The sequence below is a fragment of the Pleurodeles waltl genome, chromosome 8 (assembly GCF_031143425.1).
Source record: "Pleurodeles waltl isolate 20211129_DDA chromosome 8, aPleWal1.hap1.20221129, whole genome shotgun sequence".
Taxonomy (NCBI): Eukaryota; Metazoa; Chordata; class Amphibia; order Caudata; family Salamandridae; genus Pleurodeles; species Pleurodeles waltl.
The window spans coordinates 656751598-656775185 of NC_090447.1; the positions used below are offsets into that span (position 1 = coordinate 656751598).

Sequence of the window (23588 nt, forward strand, 5' to 3'; positions counted from 1 at the left end):
AGCCAACTTAACAGCTTGGTTTACAGAAACATTACTACCAGTATGGTGAGAATAAATGCTTTTGCTATGATGTGAGACAACACTATTTATTTGGTGTGGCTCATCATCATTACCATCTATGCTAGATTGTCTAGTAATGGGCAGGCTAGGAAGTTTCTTTCCTGAATCTTTTCCTGGGGGAGTCCCTGAATCAGATTGGGAACTATTAGGTACTTTTTCAACAGATGGGGCACCTATGGCCTTATCCTGTTCTCTAAGCATGTTAATTAACAGTTCCAAGGCAGGATTCTTCCCTACACTCAAACCTCTCTCTATACAGAGACTCCTTGCTCTTTTCCAGCTAAGGTTGTCATATGCAAGTTTGGACAGATCAACACTTTGGCCTGTGCCAGACATTTTTTAGAGAGAGTTAAAGTGATAGAGAAAGAGACAAAAGTTTTCAGAACTTTTTGGAAAGACAGAAAAAAAACTTTTTAAACTTTTAAGAACTTTTTGAAAGTTTAGGAGTACTTTTCAGCACTTAGAAAAGAGTGAAAAGAGGAAATGCAAAACTTTTTGGCTATGTGTATATACACTGACCTTGTTTTGTATATTTTTCTCTTATGAAAAGTACAATGACAAGAGTGGTAAGTAGTCTCAAGCACTTATCCCACCACTGCACAACCAATGTAGGAGGCTGGACTGGCTTGTAGTGAGTACCAAGGGGTACTTGCACCTTGCACCAGGCCCAGTTATCCCTTATTAGTGTATAGGGTGTCTAGCAGCTTAGGCTGATAGATAATGGTAGCTTAGCAGAGCAGCTTAGGCTGAACTAGGAGACGTGTGAAGCTACTACAGTACCACTTAGTGTCATATGCACAATATCATAAGAAAACACAATACACAGTTATACTAAAAATAAAGGTACTTTATTTTTATGACAATATGCCAAAGTATCTTAGAGTGTACCCTCAGTGAGAGGATAGGAAATATACACAAGATATATATACACAATAGCAAAAATATGCAGTATAGTCTTAGAAAACAGTGCAAACAATGTATAGTTACAATAGGATGCAATGGGGAAACATAGGGATAGGGGCAACACAAACCATATACTCCAGAAGTGGAATGCGAACCACGAATGGACCCCAAACCTATGTGACCTTGTAGAGGGTCGCTGGGACTATTAGAAAATAGTGAGAGTTAGAAAAATAACCCTCCCCAAGACCCTGAAAAGTGAGTGCAAAGTGCACTAAAGTTCCCCTAAGGACAAAAGAGTCGTGTTAGAGGAATAATGCAGGAAAGACACAAACCAGCAATGCAACAACTGTGGATTTCCAATCTAGGGTACCTGTGGAACAAGGGGACCAAGTCCAAAAGTCACAAGCAAGTCGGAGATGGGCAGATGCCCAGGAAATGCCAGCTGCGGGTGCAAAGAAGCTTCGACTGGACAGAAGAAGCTGAGGTTTCTGCAGGAACGAAAAGGGCTAGAGACTTCCCCTTTGGTGGACGGATCCCTCTCGCCTTGGAGAGTCGTGCAGAAGTGTTTTCCCGCCGAGAGGACGCCAACAAGCCTTTCTAGACGCAAATCGTGCGTTTGGCGTTTTTGGACGCTGCTGGGGCCCAGGAGGGACCAGGAGGTCGCAAATTGGACCTGAAGAGAGAGGGGACGTCGAGCAAGACAAAGAGCCCTCACTGAAGCAGGTAGCACCCGGAGAAGTGCCAGAAACAGGCACTACGAGGATGCGTGAAACGGTGCTCGCCGAAGTTGCACAAAGGAGTCCCACGTCGCCGGAGACCAACTTAGAAAGTCGTGCAATGCAGGTTGGAGTGCCGTGGACCCAGGCTTGGCTGTGCACAAAGGATTTCCGCCGGAAGTGCACAGGGGCCGGAGTAGCTGCAAAGTCGCGGTTCCCAGCAATGCAGACCAGCGAGGTGAGGCAAGGACTTACCTCCACCAAACTTGGACTGAAGAGTCACTGGACTGTGGGGGTCACTTGGACAGAGTCGCTGGATTCGAGGGACCTCGCTCGTCGTGCTGAGAGGAGACCCAAGGGACCGGTGATGCAGCTTTTTGGTGCCTGCGGTTGCAGGGGGAAGATTCCGTCGACCCACAGGAGATTTCTTCGGAGCTTCTGGTGCAGAGAGGAGGCAGGCTACCCCCACAGCATGCACAAGCAGGAAAACAGTCGAGAAGGCGGCAGGATCAGCGTTACAGAGTTGCAGTAGTCGTCTTTGCCACTATGTTGCAGGTTTGCAGGCTTCCAGCGCGGTCAGCGGTCGTTTCCTTATCAGAAGGTGAAGAGGGTGATGCAGAGGAACTCGGATGAGCTCTTGCATTCGTTATCTAAAGTTTCCCCAGAGACAGAGACCCTAAATAGCCAGAAAAGAGGGTTTGGCTACTTAGGAGAGAGGATAGGCTACTAACACCTGAAGGAGCCTATCAGCAGGAGTCTCTGACGTCACCTGGTGGCACTGGCCACTCAGAGCAGTCCAGTGTGCCAGCAGCACCTCTGTTTCCAAGATGGCAGAGGTCTGGAGCACACTGGAGGAGCTCTGGACACCTCCCAGGGGAGGTGCAGGTCAGGGGAGTGGTCACTCCCCTTTCCTTTGTCCAGTTTCGCGCCAGAGCAGGGGCTAAGGGGTCCCTGAACCGGTGTAGACTGGCTTATGCAGAATTGGGCACCTCTGTGCCCAACAAAGCATTTCCAGAGGCTGGGGGAGGCTACTCCTCCCCTGCCTTCACACCATTTTCCAAAGGGAGAGGGTGTCACACCCTCTCTCAGAGGAAGTTCTTTGTTCTGCCATCCTGGGCCAGGCCTGGCTGGACCCCAGGAGGGCAGCTGCCTGTCTGAGGGGTTGGCAGCAGCAGCAGTGAAACCCCAGGAAGGGCAGTTTGGCAGTACCAGGGTCTGTGCTACAGACCACTGGGATCATGGGATTGTGCCAACTATGCCAGGATGGTATAGAGGGGGCAATTCCATGATCATAGACATGTTACATGGCCATATTCGGAGTTACCATGGTGAAGCTACATATAGGTAGTGACCTATATGTAGTGCACGCGTGTAATGGTGTCCCCGCACTCACAAAGTTCAGGGAATTTGCTCTGAACAATGTGGGGACACCTTGGCTAGTGCCAGGGTGCCCTCACACTAAGTAACTTTGCACCTAACCTTTACCAGGTAAAGGTTAGACATATAGGTGACTTATAAGTTACTTAAGTGCAGTGTAAAATGGCTGTGAAATAACGTGGACGTTATTTCACTCAGGCTGCAGTGGCAGGCCTGTGTAAGAATTGTCAGAGCTCCCTATGGGTGGCAAAAGAAATGCTGCAGCCCATAGGGATCTCCTGGAACCCCAATACCCTGGGTACCTCAGTACCATATACTAGGGAATTATAAGGGTGTTCCAGTAAGCCAATGTAAATTGGTAAAAATGGTCACTAGCCTGTCAGTGACAATTTGGAAAGAAATGAGAGAGCATAACCACTGAGGTTCTGATTAGCAGAGCCTCAGTGAGACAGTTAGTCACTACACAGGTAACACATTCAGGCACACTTATGAGCACTGGGGCCCTGGGTTACCAGGGTCCCAGTGACACATACAACTAAAACAACATATATACAGTGAAAAATGGGGGTAACATGCCAGGCAAGATGGTACTTTCCTACAAAGGTCAGCATGAAAGTGCCACTGCTTTTCATACTATTGAGGTGAACAAAGGGAATTCCTCTGAAAAAGGGGCAGACATGTGAAGGATATTCCCTTCTGCAGAGGTTTGTAGATATCTTGCATTGTGTCAGTTCAGTTAAAGCCAGCATCTGTATTGAAAGACTAGAAGAGGTTGTCAGCCTCAGGGTTCGCATCCGAGCACATGGGGGCAGCATCTTGAATGGCAGTGACTTTGTTGGTAGCGCTGAGGAAGGCGCTACTGGAGGCATGGAGTTGGCAGGAGTCTGGGTCAGAGCTGCTTGAGTCTCCAAACCCATCGCAGTAAGTCCACTCTTTGGGAAGTGGCCCAGAGGTTACCCGAGTCATCCAGGAATGATTCAGCATTGCTAGCCAAAATGCCTCGACCTGCATGGTGTTGGCCAATGGAGTCGAAACTTGGGATTCTTCTTTTTCAAAGTCAAAATTGGCTGCAACAACCAGGAAGAGCCCGGATAAGGGAATAGCATCAGGACTAAGAACGGACTATGAGCTGGACTGTTTCCTCCATCCTTTGGAGCACTGTGTGTTATGTGAAAATCTTTTGGGAGATTGCCCCCTGGTGGGAGACTTATCTGAGGAGAAAGTGGAATGTTTCTGCATATCCCTGCAGGCCTTGGCCAAACGTACCTTTGCCTTCCTCTCTCTGATGCCCCTTTAGGTGCATAAAGGAAGAGAAGTGCAAGGCTTAGGTGTCCTTTTTTGGATCCACGTCACCACACGCAATGCATTTGGGTACGAAAATAAGATTGTCTTATGGTATTGATGACAGGGCTTAAACCCAGAAATCAGAGACCCAAGCACTGTTGAAAAGTGGAGTCATTTGTTGAAGATGTCCTGAGAAAAGCTCTGGACCAAATCGCTGAGCCACTAAAAAACAGCAACTGACTCCAGTGTGCTTTTCCATGCCTTACATAATACATCCAGGGAGGAAAGATTTGAAGCTAAGGCCTTGTTTCCCCATCTGGCGATGATAGCTACTTCTGGAGAATTTGTTTTGGGTTGCAGTCTGGCATCCTGGAGATATCCAAAAACTCAATCTGCAGGAAGATGTATACATTGCAAAAAGCAGGTTAGCACAGCTGCCTCAAGTTCTTCTAAGTCAGGCAAAAATGTAACCTACAACGGAAGAACAAAGTATCAGTTGACTTATGTTGCTTAGGTTTATGATTCTACTGTTTTAATCTGTGCACCAGTGCTTAAATTTAAAAAAGAGCGCTGGTGGGCCAGCCCTGCTGATCAGAAGCCAGAAGCTCATGCCATTAAACCACCTTATGCCTCTTTAATCCCCTACCAGACACTACTTACCCCTTTATCTCACTCTTGCAGGTTCCTCCTTTTTGCCCGTTTTACCTTTTTTTCCATCTTTCTCATGCTCTGTCTTTCCCATTTGTTTTTTCTCTCTCTTATCAGCTCTGGGTAATTATCTGATGTGGAAAACTAAGTGCAGGTGGCTCCCACTGGAAGCCTCCAGCTCAAATTAAGCACTGCTCTGCACAATGTACTCGAGCGTGAGTCTATTCCACTCTGGGATGGAAAAACACTTGTGCTATAAGCACATCACCCAGAGAGAGTAAGCAGACCATGTAAAGCACCTACTACACAAATTCTTAGCAGTAAAACAAGTCTAAGCGTAATAGAGAGTAAGACGTTGCTTAGCTACCAAGAAGAATCTGAATAGGCTTGCCAATACAGTTACAGCACAGTGACTTATTCACTGCAACACAGCTCGGACTGGTGGTCCAGATGTTCATCCCAGTGTTCTGATGGCATTTCAGGACTAGCGGGCTGCGAGAAATGTTTGTTTGCGGGCACGGGACAGAAGGCAGTGTCCGATTTATTCCAACAACACTGAATAATTACACTTCGTTGCCCAAGTTGCATTGGAAGAAATAAACAGCTCTAGTTATGTCTAGTCATGAGAGCATCTGCAAAACCTTCATTCATTTGCATACTGTTTACCACTGTGTAAAGTAAATAATTAATTATGATACCTGCTGGCAAGCATAATCGTGTTTATAGAATGGATTCGGCAACAATTAACGCCCCGTCTGCAGTGATGTTATGCACCGAGTGGTGGAAGGGCGCCTGGTAAGAGAGGAGGGTGTTTGGACCTCAAGAGAAAGAATGTTCAAAGATGGTGAGTTCAGCACAGTAGAGATCACATAAACTGCGCCGAAGGGCGGCAGGGCTGACGTCATGCTGTGCGCCTGATGCGCAGCTTTTACTTCCCCCAAGCAACACGATGAATCAGCCTACCCTAAAAGGCTCCATTAACAACTTAGGTATAATTATGGTAATAATTATTATTCGAGAAAAGGCAGCGTGAAAGACTCTTGCTGGGGTCAAAGCGGAGTCGCATTTTAGACTAGAAAATTTACACAATTAGGAAAAAACTGCAAAATTTAAAGATGCAATAATCTTAAAACACTTGAAGTTAAATGGACTTTTAAGTCATTTCAAGGTAAAGGTCGGAAGCGGCTAAAATACAGTTAGAAGATTTCTGCATACCCTGCTTCAATGGCTGATAGTTTGCAACAGGCTGTCTTTTAATAAAAGTAGATGCCGGTATATCAGACAACGTAGACTTTTTGTACCCAGGTTTACATAAATAAGCCAGAGAGTTGGCAACAACACTCTCTGAATGTATTTCTATGAGATATTGCCACTTGGTGTTAACTGTATTCCAGCACACCCCATAAAAAGCAAAGCAGGTCCACACCTTTGAAAATAAAATCCAAATAAATACTGGGCTTCACAGCCCTGTTAAGAGATACACGTTTCACACATTTGACTCGGTAATACTTGTATTAAACCTAGTTGCACGAGTAAACTCCATGCTTAGGCTCACCATTGCAACGCTCATATCAAAGATAACAGAAATTGTGAATTTCCTATGATGTGGGCACAAGTGCTCAGACTTCAATCCAATTTGCTCCCTATAGAAACTTATATACGCAATATGATTTATTTCGATATGATAGCTATCTAACCAATAGGAAAATATTCCTTTTTAGGGGAATTTTAGCCTAGGTGACTGTGTTGACTTACTCACAAGATAAGCTCCTTTCAAGGCCAAGCACTGGTTTGCCATTGAGCAGCACAATTATTTTGATGTATTTGGTCCAATCCTCCAAAGAAGAACTTTATTATGAGTTATTCTGTGTGATAGGGGCTGCATCAGAGAGATGTCAAAAGAGCCGAAAGTCACAATCCTTTCTTACCTCAGCCTCCACATAACATTGACGTAACTATTCACACACAGATAAACCAAAATCTCCCAAGCTACCATTGGCTCCCTCTCTTGGAAATGTCAGTTCTGCTAGATGATATTAGGAATAACATATACACTCCAAAACAAATCTGGAGGTAACATAAAGCAACCCAGAAGCAAGAAGTTTCACAAATAATAATTTATAGCTAGAAATTACTTGGGAATTTAAGGAACCACAATACCTAATAAGGATAAAAAACGGTTGCAGTCCAATCAAAATTTAAAGCTAAAATCTTATACAAGATTATTCTAGGAGCCCAATAACATATAAGGGGTTTGACAAATGCTCTGAAAAACATTAATGGTTTGACAAAGGACTTAACAGGCCAAGGGTCCAAGATAGAACCACATTTTCGAGAAGACCTGGATAGCTTGTGTCAGAGATTGTGACAACTGTCTACATTTGTCTTTCTGTTTAGCTCTTTTAAAGCAGGTGCCATTTAATTTAATACATTTTGCAGCCCTCACACTGGTCGAAGCACCTAGTCCCAGTGCTACACAGTGGTGAAAGTGTGTCAGAGGAACTAAGGGGACTGAGTAGGAAGCAGCATGCTTTGCCCTCGGTGTAGTGGTAGCTGCTTTTTATTTCACTCGGGCACAGAAAGTCCTCCAAGGTCCAATGAAAACGATAGTTTTGTGACTTAGCTTAATGTGGTGATTTCATTCAGTGTTCACATTCCAGCAAAGATTTGTTTTTGCACATGCGTTTTTGGCATGTGTTTCTTTCACAACTTACTTTAAGTGTAAGTGGCTTTGATTGCACACTCCGGCCCTCATTACAACCCTGGCGGTCGGAGTAAAAGTGGCGGTAATACCGCCAACAGGCCGGCGGAAAAAAAATTTAATTATGGCCTCTACACTCCGGCCGCCAGGGTGGTAACGATCACTGGGCTGGAGACTTCGGTCTTCAGCCCTGCGGCCGTCACTAGACCGCCGGCGGTATCAGGACCCCGCATACCGCCAAGGACACTACACCCCCCCCACCCCTCTCCCCTAACGCACGATCACCTTACCAGTTCCGGTGATCCTCTGGGAGGGAACAGGATCCATGGGGGCTGCTCCGCCGCCAGCACCCCGTCACCAGAACACCGCCACGCCGAATCCTGGGTTGCATGGGGAAGAGAGACTTTCAGGAGAACTGCCAGAGCAAGATGGAGTTGCCCATGCTGCATACTGAGAGGACTTTGCCAGACTTGCAGTGAACAAAGCAGTAGGATGGAACAACACAAGGCAAAGTGTCAAAGGTGAGCTGGGTGGAAAAGCCAATTCAGCAAGAGGCCATCTGCAAGTCTCCACTATACAGCATAAGAAAGAGAAGCATTACAAGCAGAAAGAGGATGAGTCAGTGGGGTGGAGTACTGTTGTCCTGTTTGCCAGCAGACACTATAAGATGTCTGGGTGAAACAATGGTGAAATAAGTGTTGTAGGGTAGAGAGGCAGGTACAGTTCTTACTAGCCACTTCTGTTAAAGGGGCCATGTAGTGTAAGAACAGTTTACTGTTCCCTGTTCTGCACTGTTAGCAATCAACAACCTAGGGTAGTCTAGAATTGTCCATTGTTTGATGAGGTCAGCTTGTATTATTCAATCGAGGGTGACATCATTCACTGGATGGCCTATTTTAAAGATAAATAATAAACAGATGAGAGCTCCACAAACCAGCAAAAAATATGTGACAAAAGAATGGTATCAAGCACCATCTGACAACCTAGCACCCAGCTTTGCCATCAGACGGCACCTCCTCCCACCTGTTGCTTTTTCGTCTTCAGGTTCTACTAGTCACTTAAGGCTCCCACTCAATATATCTAAGTTAGTAAAATAAAACCTTTGACTTGCTAAAGACCCCACTTCAATTCAAACACAAGGTCTACAAACACAAGTAGACTTTTTAGGTTTCGCCTGCACGGCGCGCACTTGTGCACTGTGCTTGTGAAGTCTTTTGTTAAAAAAAAAAAAATTCTTGAACGGGGCATAGAACCTGCCCCTTACTTACCTGAACTTACCATTGGCTTATTCCAATGTCGCTTTAATATACCGACTAATGATTGGACAGCACGCCCTCTGCTTTGACTTCCTGCTCTGCCACCGTGTGGAGTCTGGACGAAGAGCAGCGTCAGGTCACTGCCAGTGGCCTCTGACCAATGTCCTTCTACTAATTACTTGTCGTTTTGCAGGTACTTTTTCCCCAATTACGACCATCACTCCATACTTCGCTTTTATTTTCTAGACACCAGGAGTTATGTCTACTCTTTCAACATTGTTGTTTGCCCCACCCCTTCTCACCCTACATTGCATTACTGCCCCCCTTACCCTGTTGTTTATTTTCTAGGCCTTGCTTGCCTTTTTTTTTATTTTGCTTTGCCCCCACCCACTGTTGGCCACCGCTATATGTAAAAGGCGTTCCTGTCCAGCTACTTGCACATATATGACCCAATTTATCGTCCTTGCTGGTTTATTTAGGTTTCGCCTGCACAGCTCTTGTGCTGTGTCAGCAAAATCTCTTGTAGTATAAAAAATAATGTTCCTACCCCCTGCCCTATCAATACCCCTACCAGCCCATCCATTCATGCCACTGTGTGAGCAGTGGCCGTACTGTGTGCGCTTGTGCAATTAGGCATTGATTGCTGCTTTCTTACACCCAGCCCTGGTGTGATGTAATACTCAGTGCGCGGTTGTGATGAGCGGCAGCCTGCTGTCCTCAAGGGCCAAATTTCTATATAGTGTTTTTTAAACATGTTATACAGAAAACATGGCTTAAAGTAAGAAAAAAAAATCAAATAAACAAAAAGAAAGGTATGACACGGCCAGCATGGACTGTATCATAGCCTTTTTTTTTTTTTTTTTTACTTTAGGCCATGATGCACAGCAGCTCGTGCTGCTGTGTAACATGGTAAGAAAACACATTGGCAAAGTCTGATAGATTTTGCATAAGCGAAACCTAGTGGCTTTGCCAATGCTTTCTCCACATGCTCCCACCACTCCAGTCAACAGCCTCACCGGCCCTCCCATTCATGCAACTGTGTGAGTGGGGGGCGGACTGTGTGCAAACAACAGTCACTGTATTTATTTCTAACATATTTTAATGATTCGAAATCTCTCTATTTGAAATATGTACAATATGATATGAAAAGCCCCCGCTTTCTGCATTCTGTTCTCACTTTCTGCATCTGTCGCACCTCGTCAGCGCCCCCTGCACTCCGCATCTTGGTGTCATGTTCTCTGTTCAATTATGCCAGTACTGGTATGATTTAATACTTGGTGCACGCCTGTGACAAGCGGTAGCCTGCTACTCCCGAAGGTCAGATTACTATATAGCGCTTTGTATATGTTCTACAGCCAAATGGCTTAAAGTTAAAAAAAAAAAAAAAGAAAAAGAAAGTTCTCCGATGCAACCAGCATTACTTTGCGTTATAGTGTTTTTTTTTTTTTTACTTTAGGCCACGTTGTACAGCAGCATTCGAAACCTAACGGTTTTGCCAGTGCTTGTGTTTTTTTTCGAGGTTTAACTTGAATGTTACACTTTCTTCCATTTTTCCTTATTAGAAATATTGTTTCTTCAATAACATCTTACATCTTATACAGATTTCTCCCTTTTACAATTCTACTTATTTTATTATAACTTGTCTCACAGTACAGAGGTGTAAGTTACTAGAAAATGTAAATTGCTACAAAAGCGCAGTCTGAATACCTATTAGTAGTACATTTACTTAAAGTTGTAAACTTGCTGAAAAGTGCAGTTTGCAAATTATGGGCCATATGTACGAACACTTTTTTCCATAGACACAGAATGGGTAAACACCTTTGCTACATCTGGCCCTAAGACCGTTGTTATCACGGTGGGTGGCTTTTTACGAACATCTGCAATTTTGTTTCCACAAACAAATCACATCTATGCAGCTCTGCATCCTTTCAATACCAAGCGCATTTGAATGGGACATTTGCCTCCAGCAAGGTTGCAATCGTTCAAGAAGGCCCAAGTTACTTAAAATACAAACTGCAAGCCAGAAGACTGATCTTGATGGATGACACCTCTAATGATCATGTTAACGTAAAACATGTAAGCACCGTATTTGATTTTATTATTCATGTCTACCACATTCTTAGTAGGAAGAGAAAGCAATATCTAATGTTTAAGGCCACAAAGAATATTAGAAACAACACATGAATTAGCATGAGCATCACTCATCTACACCACAGCCTAATGTTATTTGGGAACATCGTTTACTTTCTTCTACTTTGGAACTAAAGCCAACTGAAAGAACATGGTGTATTCATTCATTAATTTCTGCATGATTTAAAGGCCTGTCTTTTGAAGAATCCCTATGCATTGTGACTGAAGAATGGCTGAACATTCCGAAATAAAATGCAGAGGTGGAGGCCTTTTGTCCCATGCAGGACTCCGTCATAGCATTCACCTGCAAGGTGATTCGCCCCCAATTAATATTAATGAGGCAAGGAGTTTTGTGACTTTTTCTGAACAGTCCATTTATGCTCCCAGGTGTCTGAAAGCCTGTCACATCACAAAGGAGGAGGTGGCTGGTTGCACTCCAATGCAAAACATTACGCTACACCAGTTTTTTGTGCATGAAGTCTTTGAGATACATTGTGGGCTTCCTTTTTGAAGTTTGCAATTTTTTTTACTTAGTTTGGGGGTGTTCAAAGTCTGTACCTTTCTATTTTTTGCACTTTTTGCAAACTTTACATTTTATGCATGTCATTAGTGTAAGGAATTGGGTTACTGGTTGAAGGTGTTTAAACCCTACTCAAGCAGGATTCACAATCCTAGTCAGGGTGTGACACAAGCAAACCCTAAATTAACCTGTGCTCACCCCTCTGGTAGCTTGCCACAGAGCTTTAAATTGAAGGCAATGTGTAAAGTATTAGCACAGCACTTCAAACAATAATAAAGTGAAAAAACAACACAAGTAACATCTCATACCAATTTAGAAAAATAGAGCTAAGTTTAATTAAAGGTTTGAACCCCAAATGATAAGTATCCAGTCAGTATAACCGGATATATGAATTATTTAAGATTTCAGTGAATATAGCGTCAAAAAGCACAATGCGCCAACTGTGGATATCTGTCAGAGCTAGTCTGGGACAAAGTCACAAGTTTAAGCCAACCATGATGGAGTGCGTCCCAGCTAAGCCACCTAAACAAGAGTGCCTTAAATGTTGGATGCATAGAGCTTCGGAGTCCCACGTAGGGGATGCGCCGCACAGGTGAAGTGAGGTCCTGGTCGGTTTGCGCTGCACACCATCGGTTCCGAGGAGCTCCATGGATGCGATGTGAGGGCTTACTTTATCGTCAAGGACACTGTCAACAAAGGAGCTTGTGATGCAAATTCCTGTGTGAGGATGCGTTGTGCATTGGCTGGTTCTGAAGAAGCTGCAGGGCTTGCGATGCAGAGTCCTGGTTCATTGCAGAGGCTGCCATCAATGAGAGCCTTGTGATGTGAGGGCCAGCGTCGGGGATGCGTCGCGCAGTGGCAGTTCTGATGTGGCTGCAGGGTGTGATGTGAAGTCCTTGCATCTGGAAAGTCAATGCAGCAAAGGTTCTGCATTGATTTTGCTCTAGGATGCACCACATAGCACAGGAGATGAGTTGGTTCTACTGGATCCACAGGCATGCTGAGCACCCTCAGGCCCATTTCCAAGGGTCCAGGACTGAGGTGGTACCACTTGGCAGGGTAGGACTTGCAGATGGCAGCAGAGTTCAGGTGCTCGGTTCAAGGTTATTGGAGCCTTCTGTCCCTGAGACTCTAGTTAGGAGGCCAGGCACCTAGGCCTTGGAGTCACTCTGGTCCTGAGTTCAGCAGATGCAGGTCCAGTCCTCACTCAGGCAAGAGGGCAGCAGGTCAGTACAGTAGGGCAGTTGACCTTCAGAGCAGCAGTCCAGGAAAGTAACTTTCTTTTCAGCAGCACAGCAGTCCTTCTTCCTGGCAGAGTCCACAGGTTCACAAGTGTACTGAACAGTTAAAGTCTAAGGTCGAACATTTATACATGGACCCCTTTTGAAGTGGAGGACATTTCTAGAGGTATCACTCCTCCATGAGGTTTGAGGTATCCACTTTCTTCCTGCTCTAGCCCCAGCTTGTCTTTGGTTACAACAGACTAGTGGTAAACCCTTTGTGAGAGTGTTCAGGCACAGCCTTTATAAAATGCAAGTAAAGTAGGTGACAGCTCCTGCCCCTCATTAACCCAGTGAGGTCCATCCTGCCAACCCCTAGCCTTCCTTTGTCTCACTGTCTGGGAGCAATACGCAAAGGCCAGCTACACTTATTTATGTGACCCAGGAAACATCTGCAGGCACCAAATGGTTAGGACAAGAAAAAGTCAGCTTTCAGAAAGTGGCATTTTTAGAATTGTGATTCAGAATCTGACTTTACACATTAAAGGGGGTTTTTCATCACAATTCTTTAGACACAAACCATGAACTATCTACCTGCTCCGAAATGGAAGCTACAGCTTATTAAATATAATAAGGTAATTCCAATGTCATCTTATGGGAGAGGCAGGTCTTACAGTAGTGGAAAATGAAATGAAGAGTTTTTCACTACCAGGACATGTAAACTTAAAAGTAGGTATCCTACTTATAAAATACGCAGCACCATGCCCTCTGGGTTGTTCAGGACCTACCATGCCACAAAAGGAAGATTTGGGCCTGGCAAAAGGTTCATTTTGCCAGGTCTAAATAGCAGTCTAAAAACTGCATACAGAGGCAATGGGAGGCCAGAGACATATTTAAAGGGCTACTGGAGTGGGTGGCTCAATCAATAGTACAGGCCCACTAGAAGCATCTAATTTACAGGTCCTGGGCACATGCAGTATCACTTTACTAGGGGCTTGAAAGTAAATTAAATATGTCAATTGGGTGTAAGCCAAATCTACCAGGTTTAAAAGAGGGAGCACAAACACATTAGCACTGGTTAGCAGTGGTGGAGTATGCAGAGTCCGAAAAGTCAACAAAATGTGTTGGGCAAACAAGGGTAAAGGCAAAAGGTTTTGGAATGACCCTGCAGAAAGGGCCAAGTCCAATAATTAGTGATTCAGAAAGTGTTTTGGCGATTTGCTATTGAATCTGCATTTTAGCATAAGGAGTAATGGGGCAAAAAGTCAGTAAATTTGCACTGCAGCTCCTTTTATGTATTTTGATGTTTGTGTACTGCAAATTAAAACTTTGAATTCGGGGGGGGGGGGGGACATTAAAAAAAAAAAAAACATATTTGGCTCTAACAATGGAATTAACATCTACCTTTAAAAGTGCCATTCAGATTGTTCTTTATGCTACTGGCAGCTTAAGTGATACTGTATATCTTACAGAGATAGGTTATATTAAGCATTTTCTGTAAAGAAAGTCTAGGGTCTCAATAGTGTTTTTATTTGTTTTAGCATGTAGTTGGAACTTGGACCTCAAAAAGAGGTACTAACATAATTGTGATTTTTAGCCCTGACCAGCATTCCTACTTTGGTATGTTAATCTTAATGTGGGCTAAGTTATACTGGGAAGGAAGAAGAGAAAAAGGCAAATGAAACTCATACCTTGTAACAACCTATAATGTGGGTAAGTTTGATGGTACCATACGAATCCACAAGCTAGTCCGCAAACAAGGGTCACTGAATTATCCATGACCCCTTCACTGTCTTAACATTCCAAAAGCTAATCTTTTCACAAGTGTTCCTTAACTCTTTACTGTGTAAATAGTTTTGTAAATTTGGCTTTATTGCAGAATTCAATAGATAAGATGTTCTTCCTTTCTAGCTCCATTTGATTCCAACTTGTTCCTCCTAAGCACACTGAAAATGAAACGAGGTTTGCCGAGTTTAAAAATTCAGGAAGCTCCAAACAATATGGTAAACAAAATTATAAAATGATAGAGCAGGAAAGTAGCACTATAGGTTGTCTGCTTTCTGCAGCGTAGTATAAAGGCCTGGAGGTTTATTAAAAGCTATGAATTGCAGACATTAAAGCATTACATATGCAGAGATCTGGAAGAAAAGCTTCTTTCAACAGACCCGTTGACACTCCTATAATATTTCTGCTATAACCACAAAAATACATTTTTTTCAGGGTTGACATGTAAGGTGCTTGAACCATGCATGGTGAAGACACTACAGTCTCTATGCACTGTAAGGGCCTGGCGCTGAGCTGCCTTCAGTCATTGGCTCCTTTTTCTCTGGAAAATTCAACCATTGGCTTAAGACCTTATTTACTACATCCTTGGTCTCCCCATGGGAGTATCTAGCTCTCAATATTTTCTTTATTGACTTCTTGGGTGTGTCCTTCCCCCTCTTTTGGATGCATGACGGGACCATTTACCATCTGAAATCAGTCGGTGAGCGTCCCGATAGCACAGGGAAGCAATAACTGACAAAATGCCCCTGAAGAATGAATACTATGAAAAATGAAGCAACCCTCTTTTTCAGTATCATTCATTGCTCAGATACTTTTTTCTGTGTTTTAGTACAAAAGATCTGATGCTTGTACGGTATATGCATACGCCATACAAAGCTAAAACCTACTGGTTTTGCCAATGCTCATTTTGCAATGTAAATAAATCACAGGTTTCCCTTTATTAACTCATGCAAGCAACAGTCTTGGTAGCAATAAAGTTTTGCATGCATTTCTTATACCTGAATCCGATGATAGGACACTCCTTACAGATGTTACATTTCGCTTGGTGTTTGGCAGTTTCTGCCGCTGCCACTCTGTGCAGCACTGGCAACCAAACCATGGACTGAGGCTCCAGCCTCATCCAGTCTAGGAACAGCGCTGCTTCGATTTCTGGCTTGTTGTTGGCCTGTAAGAGAAGGATGGGGTGCAGGGGGAATGTTGTAAAAGAGGTACGAAGGAAACCCAAGAAGGGCAAGATTGGAAAAAAAGGTGGAAAGGGGAAGAAGTAAGGAGGGTGGGGGAGGGACAAAAACGAAACAAATCAGCGCCGAGCAAAGCTTCACACCACATTAAAAAAAACAAGACAAGATGAAACAAGAAAATAATTCACATTTAACTCTTTTTTTTAATTCGCTATTTCTCTCTGCTGTTGTGTAATCGGGGAAAAAGCCCTCCTTCCACAGGTGGTTTTGCCATGTTGCTAACAAACGTAAGTGGCCATTAAGGAACTCGACAATAAAGATGTGTTGACAATCACATGGCCCATATTCGCTCTTCACGGCGAGGGTACAAGCCGTACAGCCAGAGACCCTTCTTCAGAGCTCTGTGGGCCAAATGACTTATAAACCAAGTCAGCAAATCATCTGCCCAGACTCGCTAAATAACAATGCACAGAGTTTCATCAACAGGATGCACGGCAATACTCTGAAAATTAGCCCAATACATACAGTAACGTTAAAGTTTGAGAACTTAATGAATTTGAGAGGCGTGGCTTGTTCCCGCAAATCACTTACAAAAACCAGGGCCCATATTTATACTTTTTGACGCAAACCACCGCCGGCGCTGGTTTGCTTCAAAAATTTTACCGCCGGCTAACGCCATTCCTACGCACCATGCGGGTGCTTTATTTAAGGAATGACGTTAGCTGGCGCTGCGGACTGGTCAGAGTAAAAAAAAAAACAATTACTCAAACCAGGCAGCGCCGGCGTAGGGGAAAATGGAGGTTGTGTGTCAAAAAATGGTGCAAGTCAGGTTTGAGGCAAAAATCATGCCTCAAACCGGACTTGCGCCATTTTCTGACGCACAACCCCCATTGAATGACTCCTATCTTAGCAACAACAGGAGTCATGCCCCCTTGCCCAATGGCCATGCCCAGGGGACATCTGTCCCCTGGGCATGGTCAATGGGCACAGTGGCATGTAGGGGGGCCCAAATTAGTCCCCACTATGCCACTTTACATTTTTTTTAAAAAATACTTACCTCACCTTACCTGTACTTACCTGGGATGGGTCCCCCCATCCATGGGTGTCCTCCAGGGGTGGGCGAGGGTGGCAGGGGGTGACCCTGGGGGCAGGGAAGCGCACCTCTGGACTTCTTCCACGGTCAGAGACCATGGAAGTGAGCCCTCAGGTGCCCTCACCTAGGTGTTAAAAAACGGCGCACATCAGGCTGTGTGCCGTTTTTTAAGGCCCGTCCCCTCCTGTGCGTCAAAATGACGTAGGAGTATAAATAAGACGCACAGGCCTTAAAGTCATTTTTTGGGCGGGAACGCCTACCTTGCATTTCATTAACGCAAGGCAGTTTCCCGCATCCAAAAAATGACGCACACGGAGGAATTTTGACGTTCGCTGGCTCGGGCGTCAAAGTTTAAATAAGGTGCACAGTTTGTGCCGAATGTGCGTCAATATTTTTGATGCACATTCGGTGCAAACAGAGTATAAATATGCCCCCAGGTTTTTCCAAATCCCTCTATTCACCAATAAAATAGCCCAGAACATTGAACTACATTTTAAAATGTAACCCAAATACATAATCTGAACGCTCTTTTAAATATTGTTTTTTTAAGAACTCCGTCTTGGGGCTGTTTAAGTCTGTTAGAAATCATGCTTATGTACTGTGCATTTCAGAGCTCCAGCTTTTTGGAAACACAAAAATCATGTACAGCTGCAGCCACATATGTTATTAAACGCAGTGCGCCCCAGTTTCCACCTTAAAAAGCAAAAACTAAAATGTAAAGGCTGTGGGGCCATGTGCACTGTTCTGGTCCATTAATGACTATATCAGAAGCCCTTAGAGATATTATGAAAGCAAGCTGATGATAAGCATTTGCAATGCATTAGGTCTTGCATTTGCTTGAGTTAGAGCTATTGGCATTGTAAATTCTTAACTGGACTTTACTTGCCACAAAAATTGATTAGCCCTGCCTCATAATTTCATCTTTACCTGCCATATAATTAGAGTGGTCCTGCATATAACTAAAGCACTCCCATTTTCTTTCTTCCTCTGTCTGCAGCAAAAAATGCAAATGTTGCTATTTAGCATCCTGATTTAAATCTGCCATGCTACTTCCAATAGAATTCCACTTTCACCACCCCACCATCAGAGTTGCTGGCTGGCTAACACCCCAACCCCCAAACAAGACACATAACAGCCACACAGGAGAAATAAACTAGAAGGGTCATCCAAACATATCAAGAGTGATCAAACAGTCATAGTGTAATAAAGATGTTAAATTGAGCTGAATTATGTTCATAATTGCGATTAGTAAAACATAAACAATTATCATTTAAACCTTTATCAGAATTAAATATTTGGCATTAGACTGTAATGCTCAAAACAAAAATATCATTTGTAAGAAACATGGTCAAATAACTATATTTGTAGCCCAAGAGGGCATACCCCAATCAAAAAAACAGGAGAAAGTAATTCAGTGTAACCATATACTTAGCCCCTAGATGATGTTTTTAGGACTAGCAGGCCTGCTGCAATAACATTACAAACACGGCTTTTAAAACAAAACTTCTCCTAGCTGTTAAAACAAAAGCTCTACCCATGAGAAAGCTTAAAAGACATTGCATGGTGGGAGGGGTTAGTATTTTGGAGTCCCCACTAACAGTTTGGGGACCCAGAGATGATGTATATAGAAAGAGCACATTGTGGTCAATGTTTTGAAGGTACCCTCTTTTTCCTAGGACCACCACAGGCTGAGTTATGAGCAAAACATTTTGTAAAAGAAATGCCCTGCAGAGCATTATGGGGCAAGTTTCCATACCACAGATATTTTACTATGTTGATATGTCTGTAATGCTTAGAACAGCACCTAGAGGACCCCACAATGAAAATAGCATTTGTAAGAAACATGGTCATGTATCTATATAGTTAGCCACTAGAGGGCATAACCACACAAAAAGAAAATGGCAATAAATAATGCAGAGTAACCATGTATGTAGCCCCTAGAGAGCATAGTGTGTTACATATTTTCTGGGGTAGCAGGCCTATAGTAATGATATTACAAACAAGGCCCTTTAAACACAAGCTATTCAGAGCTGGAAAACAAAAGTTTCAGCCATGGAAATGCGTAGAAAGACAATGACTGGTGGGAGGGGTTATTTCTAGGTCCCCACTAACCTAGTGTGGGGGCCCAGGGATGATCTAAACAGAAAGTGCACATCAAGCTGAATGTTTTGGTGCTGGCCCCATTGTCCTAGGAACACCCCACGCTATGTTATGGGTAAAAATGGGCAAAAATGTTGTGTAAAAGAATGCTTGCAAATCATTATGGGTTGAGTTTTCCCAAGTTCAGTGAATATTGTAGTATCGGCTCTCCCGCTGTGCTGGGAGAGCCATTTTCGCTTTGAGGATTTCTGTTTTATGTAAAACATTTACAAATTTCAAGTGTTTTAAGGGGAGAGTCATATAAATGACTTATTAGGTAACTGTGGACAATATGACCAGCGCTTCAATACCTCAATTTTCACACTGTTGTGTCTGTTCGCACTGTGGGCGCCATGCAGCACGAAGGGGAGAGACAAAAAAAATAGTTCGCCCACGCTGAAGTAGATCGGCAATCGTGCAATAATCCATGTAACAGGGGCAGTCTGCAAGGCGTGACAAAAGCAGCCTCAAGGTGGGACAACATAAAGCAATTACCAATGACATCAAGTGATTTTTGAAAGGTAAGCCTACGAATGATTGAAAGTGCTGGGCGTGACATAGGCGTGGTTAAAAGCACACAATACTTGCAACAGGTCAAAGTGCCTGTGCGCTCGACCTAAAAAAAAAAATTTAAAAAAAAAACGAATGTCGTGAGAAAAGCATGTTCGAGTCCTAGGTGACTTTAAATGCTGCAGGCTGTTTAATACTATTTTGAGATGTTTGTTGAAAAACGTATACTATGTTGTTATAGTGTGAATTAAAACCACGTCTCTAGTACCATAGAATGACCATTTAAGCCCTACACTGAAGGTCATGTCAGAAAAGAAGAAAATGTTGCAGAACATTAAGTCTACATTAGACCAAAACAAATAGGGGTTTCCTAGCATGTCACCCCACCACTGTCATTGCCCAAAAGGACAACTTTGCTTTCCGAACAACAAGGGTAATATAACACCTCACATAGTCATGTAATAACTCAGGACCAAGACACATTGCTAGACTGCTGGCAGAACAGAACAAGAGTAATTAGGAACAAGGTGAAGAACAGAAACTCCAATGAACATTAAGGGTACCTCACTGTTCGCTATTCACTCAAATAAAATCTGGGAGACAACAGCATACATTAAAGCTGCACACAAGTCCAACACAAAATTACACTAAAGACAGAAGACTCCCAACACAATTAGAAAATAAACACAGGAACATCTTGAGGTTTTTGGGGGCCCTGAGCCAAATGTATTTTTGGGGCCCCTGTTCAGAACACTTTTGAATTTGTGATTCAATTTCAGCTCTTTCACGTCTTCTTTAGAAAGAGCACCTGCAATATACAGGCACACTCCTCTAAATTCTAAATGTGCCTACATCTACTATTCAGGGATAACTGACGTGTTTTTAGTACTGTAACACAGCAATACCTCACTGATAATACTGCAAATAATCTCTGTGACACCTTCCCATTTCTCATTTGTGAGGTCCTGTTTTGATCTAAAAGAAATTTTTATGGCAGTTGCATGAAATATAAAGACAAGATTTCTCTTCAAAATTATGTCTGTAATAGAATCTCACACATCACCCACATTAAAAATAAATAAAAGGGAAAACGGTATTTAAAACCACCTGTTTAAGAATCATTCAAGGTCTTCATGACCGGGCATATCGCAGAACTGAGCTGGCTCTATGTGTGTGTGGGGGTCTGGGGGGGGACTGGGGCCATGGGCCAGAGCCCACTTTGCCCATGTTTTAAAACGTCTCTGTTTATACAACCGTCAAACAATTTGAGTTCCACTATAGAGAAAGCGCGAAACAAGAGAGAAACACTCCTTAGGCATTAACACACCCTAGTGTCACAGAAGTGTTGAAGTAAGGCTCCCTGGACACTTGACTGTAATCTCTACTCGAAAGGTAAACGCTGACTGAAATGAATATTGTAGTGGCATGGCCGCCACACTTTATCACTCTGATCAGCTGATTTACAATTCATCAGAAACGCTTCTGAACTGCGTCACATGAAGATTTAAGGAAGCGGGTCAAGGTTACGCAGCAGACAGCAGATTGCTCCTGATTGCTCCCTGAGCTGCTGTTACTATTTCTCTAATAACCTCTAAATCCGGCAAAAGGCACCAGCTGAGGAGTTTGCATGGCGGACACCGTCTGCATTCAGATGGAACAGAGCTGCCGCGACTGGTGGTTGCCATCATAAAACAATATTAATGATTCCTTTTCTTGAAAGTGCATTTCCTCTGGAACTTCCAATTTGTATGGTAACATCAGGGAAAGGACATTCTAATGCGTCTTGCACGTGCCCCTGCATACAAATAAACTGCATTTAAAGCGAGAACCTCATCCAATATCTTACAGCTCTAAACAGAACTTTGGTATATTAACATTTTTTTGTTTTCTAAACAACAAAATCGACAACTCTCCTAAGAGCTAAAGCATTTTCTTGTCATATTACAGTCATAAAACATCGCTGCATCAAAGTTACAGATATATACGAGGGTACTCCAAAAGCTGCAGTAAGAAGGCTTGACTGGTAATGGGTTACATTAAATGATGTCTTGTTAGTCCGACAGATGGAAAACTAATTTGCAAAAGCTCACGTTCTGCAAAAATATTAAGACTTCTCTTTGCCTCGATTAGGTAAATAGGCAGAAGGCACTAGTTACCTGCACTCCCAGCATAATGTATGTGTGTTGTACAACGAGTATATGTCATTGGAACTCCTCTGAATGTACAGAAAGATAGGAAGAACAGATTGCATAGTGCAAAGCCGGGACAATCTTTACATACTTTCCGCAAACCCCTTACGCAGCTAAGAGAGCTTCTGAACCCACCCCGGGCCACAAACTAGCTTTAGTACAGAGCACTAATATGCATGCATCGACGTCATTTAGGCTGTGACCCCTGGCCTCAGAGGTGGCAAAATCTGTGTTCGGATCACGTAGGCAGCTCATATTTAAAAAAAATGCTCTGAAATGTGTGTTATGTGCGTGTTTGCAGGTGAGTGTGTTTACGTGGGGGAGCAAGTGTAGGTGTGAGTGTGTCTGTGTGTATGCATGTGTGTGAGAGTGAAATTTAAAGACAAAGGGAGCGCGTCGGGCGTGCGATATCACTTCTACTTCCCCTGGCTTTTTGGTGAATTGCCCTTCATGCTAATCTCAGAGAAGTGCAGCAAAAACCCCTCCACAGAAGCCAGGGTTAAAGGCCGCGGTCCTTTCGCCCCGTCACTCTCTGCAATGCGTCTAGTTGAATACATTCGTTTAACACCTCATTCCCCAGGGCTTCCATTACACGCAAACCCGAGCGTAAGCCTCATTTGGAGAAAGATAATGAAAAGGAGCGAGAGCGTCCTGAAACTGGGAGGGAGTGGGGTGGGTTGTGGGACTTTACCCATGCAGTGTAAATAGAGGCATGAGTCCTAAAAGAATGAGTGGGGAGAATAGTAAAGTATTCCTCAATGAAAAAGGTGGAAAGAAGAAGAGCAAACAGCGGCGCTAACATAGCTGGGAAGGAAGAGAAACACCATATGAAAGGATAATGCAACAACCAAAGTGAGGGGCACGGAAAACGAAAGAATGACATTGACTTGGGAGTAAAAGCAATCAATATCGGACAATGCGCTATCAGCAAGAGTAAAAACATAGAAAGCCCAAAAGAATAAAGAGGAGAATGAAAAAAATAGGTCGAGAGAAGGTGGGAAAGGAAAAAAGGATGAAACAAAATCAAAAAGATAACAAGAGAGAAGGAGGATGAAAAAGGGGAAAAGAATAAGAAAGGGATAAATAATTAAATGAAATGTGATAGAATGTAATACAAGATATAGAAATTAAAAGAAAGTAAGGGGAGAAAAGGGAATGAAAAGAAGGGAAAAAAGGAATGAATAAAGCAAAGATTAAATAAGGACAAGGAAAAGGAAGTAAAGTAGGCCACGGCGATAAAGTTGGAAAATCAGAAAAAGATAAAATAGGGAAGTGGACTAAAGAAAGGGAAAGGAAAAAAGAAAGAGGGATATAAGAGGTTGAGTAGAGAGAGGGAAAGGGGAAGATAAACCGGACAAACGAAGGGAAGAGAGAGAAAGAAGCAAACAAAAAGTAGCAAGAAAGAGAAATAGGTTGAGAGAAGCTGGGAAAGAAATAAAGATGAATCAACATGAAAAAGAAAAAAGGGAAAGAGGAGGGAAGCTATAAAGAAAGACTTGGAATGAGTGGATTGACAACAGGGAAAGAAGAAGGAAATGGATAAAAAGGGGAAAAGGATAATGAAAAGGAAGAAGAAAGGGATCCAGGCTGAATTGTGATAAAAGGTAAGACAGGGATAGACAAAATAAAGAGAGAGAAAGGTGTAAAAAAGGAATGGGTAGAAGGGAAAAAGGAATGTATAAAGCAAGGAATAAATAAGGACACGGATAAGGAAGGGAAGTAGTCCAAGGAGATAAAGCTGGAAAGTCAGAAGAAGATAAAAAGGGAAGTTGAATAAACAATGGGGAAGGGATAAAAGAAAGAGGGAAAGGAGAGTCTGATTAGAGAGAGAGGAAGGAGAGACAATCATGACAAAGGAAAGGGAAGAGAACGAAAG

At 43.3% G+C, this 23588-nt stretch overlaps 1 protein-coding gene across 11 annotated transcripts in view; it reads right to left on the minus strand.

Moving 5' to 3' along the window:
* Positions 1-23588, minus strand: part of DMD (dystrophin) — a 6960831-nt gene that overhangs the window by 211726 nt on the left and 6725517 nt on the right. For all 11 annotated transcript variants that reach the window (XM_069204760.1, XM_069204753.1, XM_069204756.1 and 8 more), the window contains one exon: positions 15599-15765. In XM_069204760.1, the coding sequence (XP_069060861.1) occupies positions 15599-15765 (167 nt within the window). The remainder of the gene's footprint in view (positions 1-15598; positions 15766-23588) is intronic.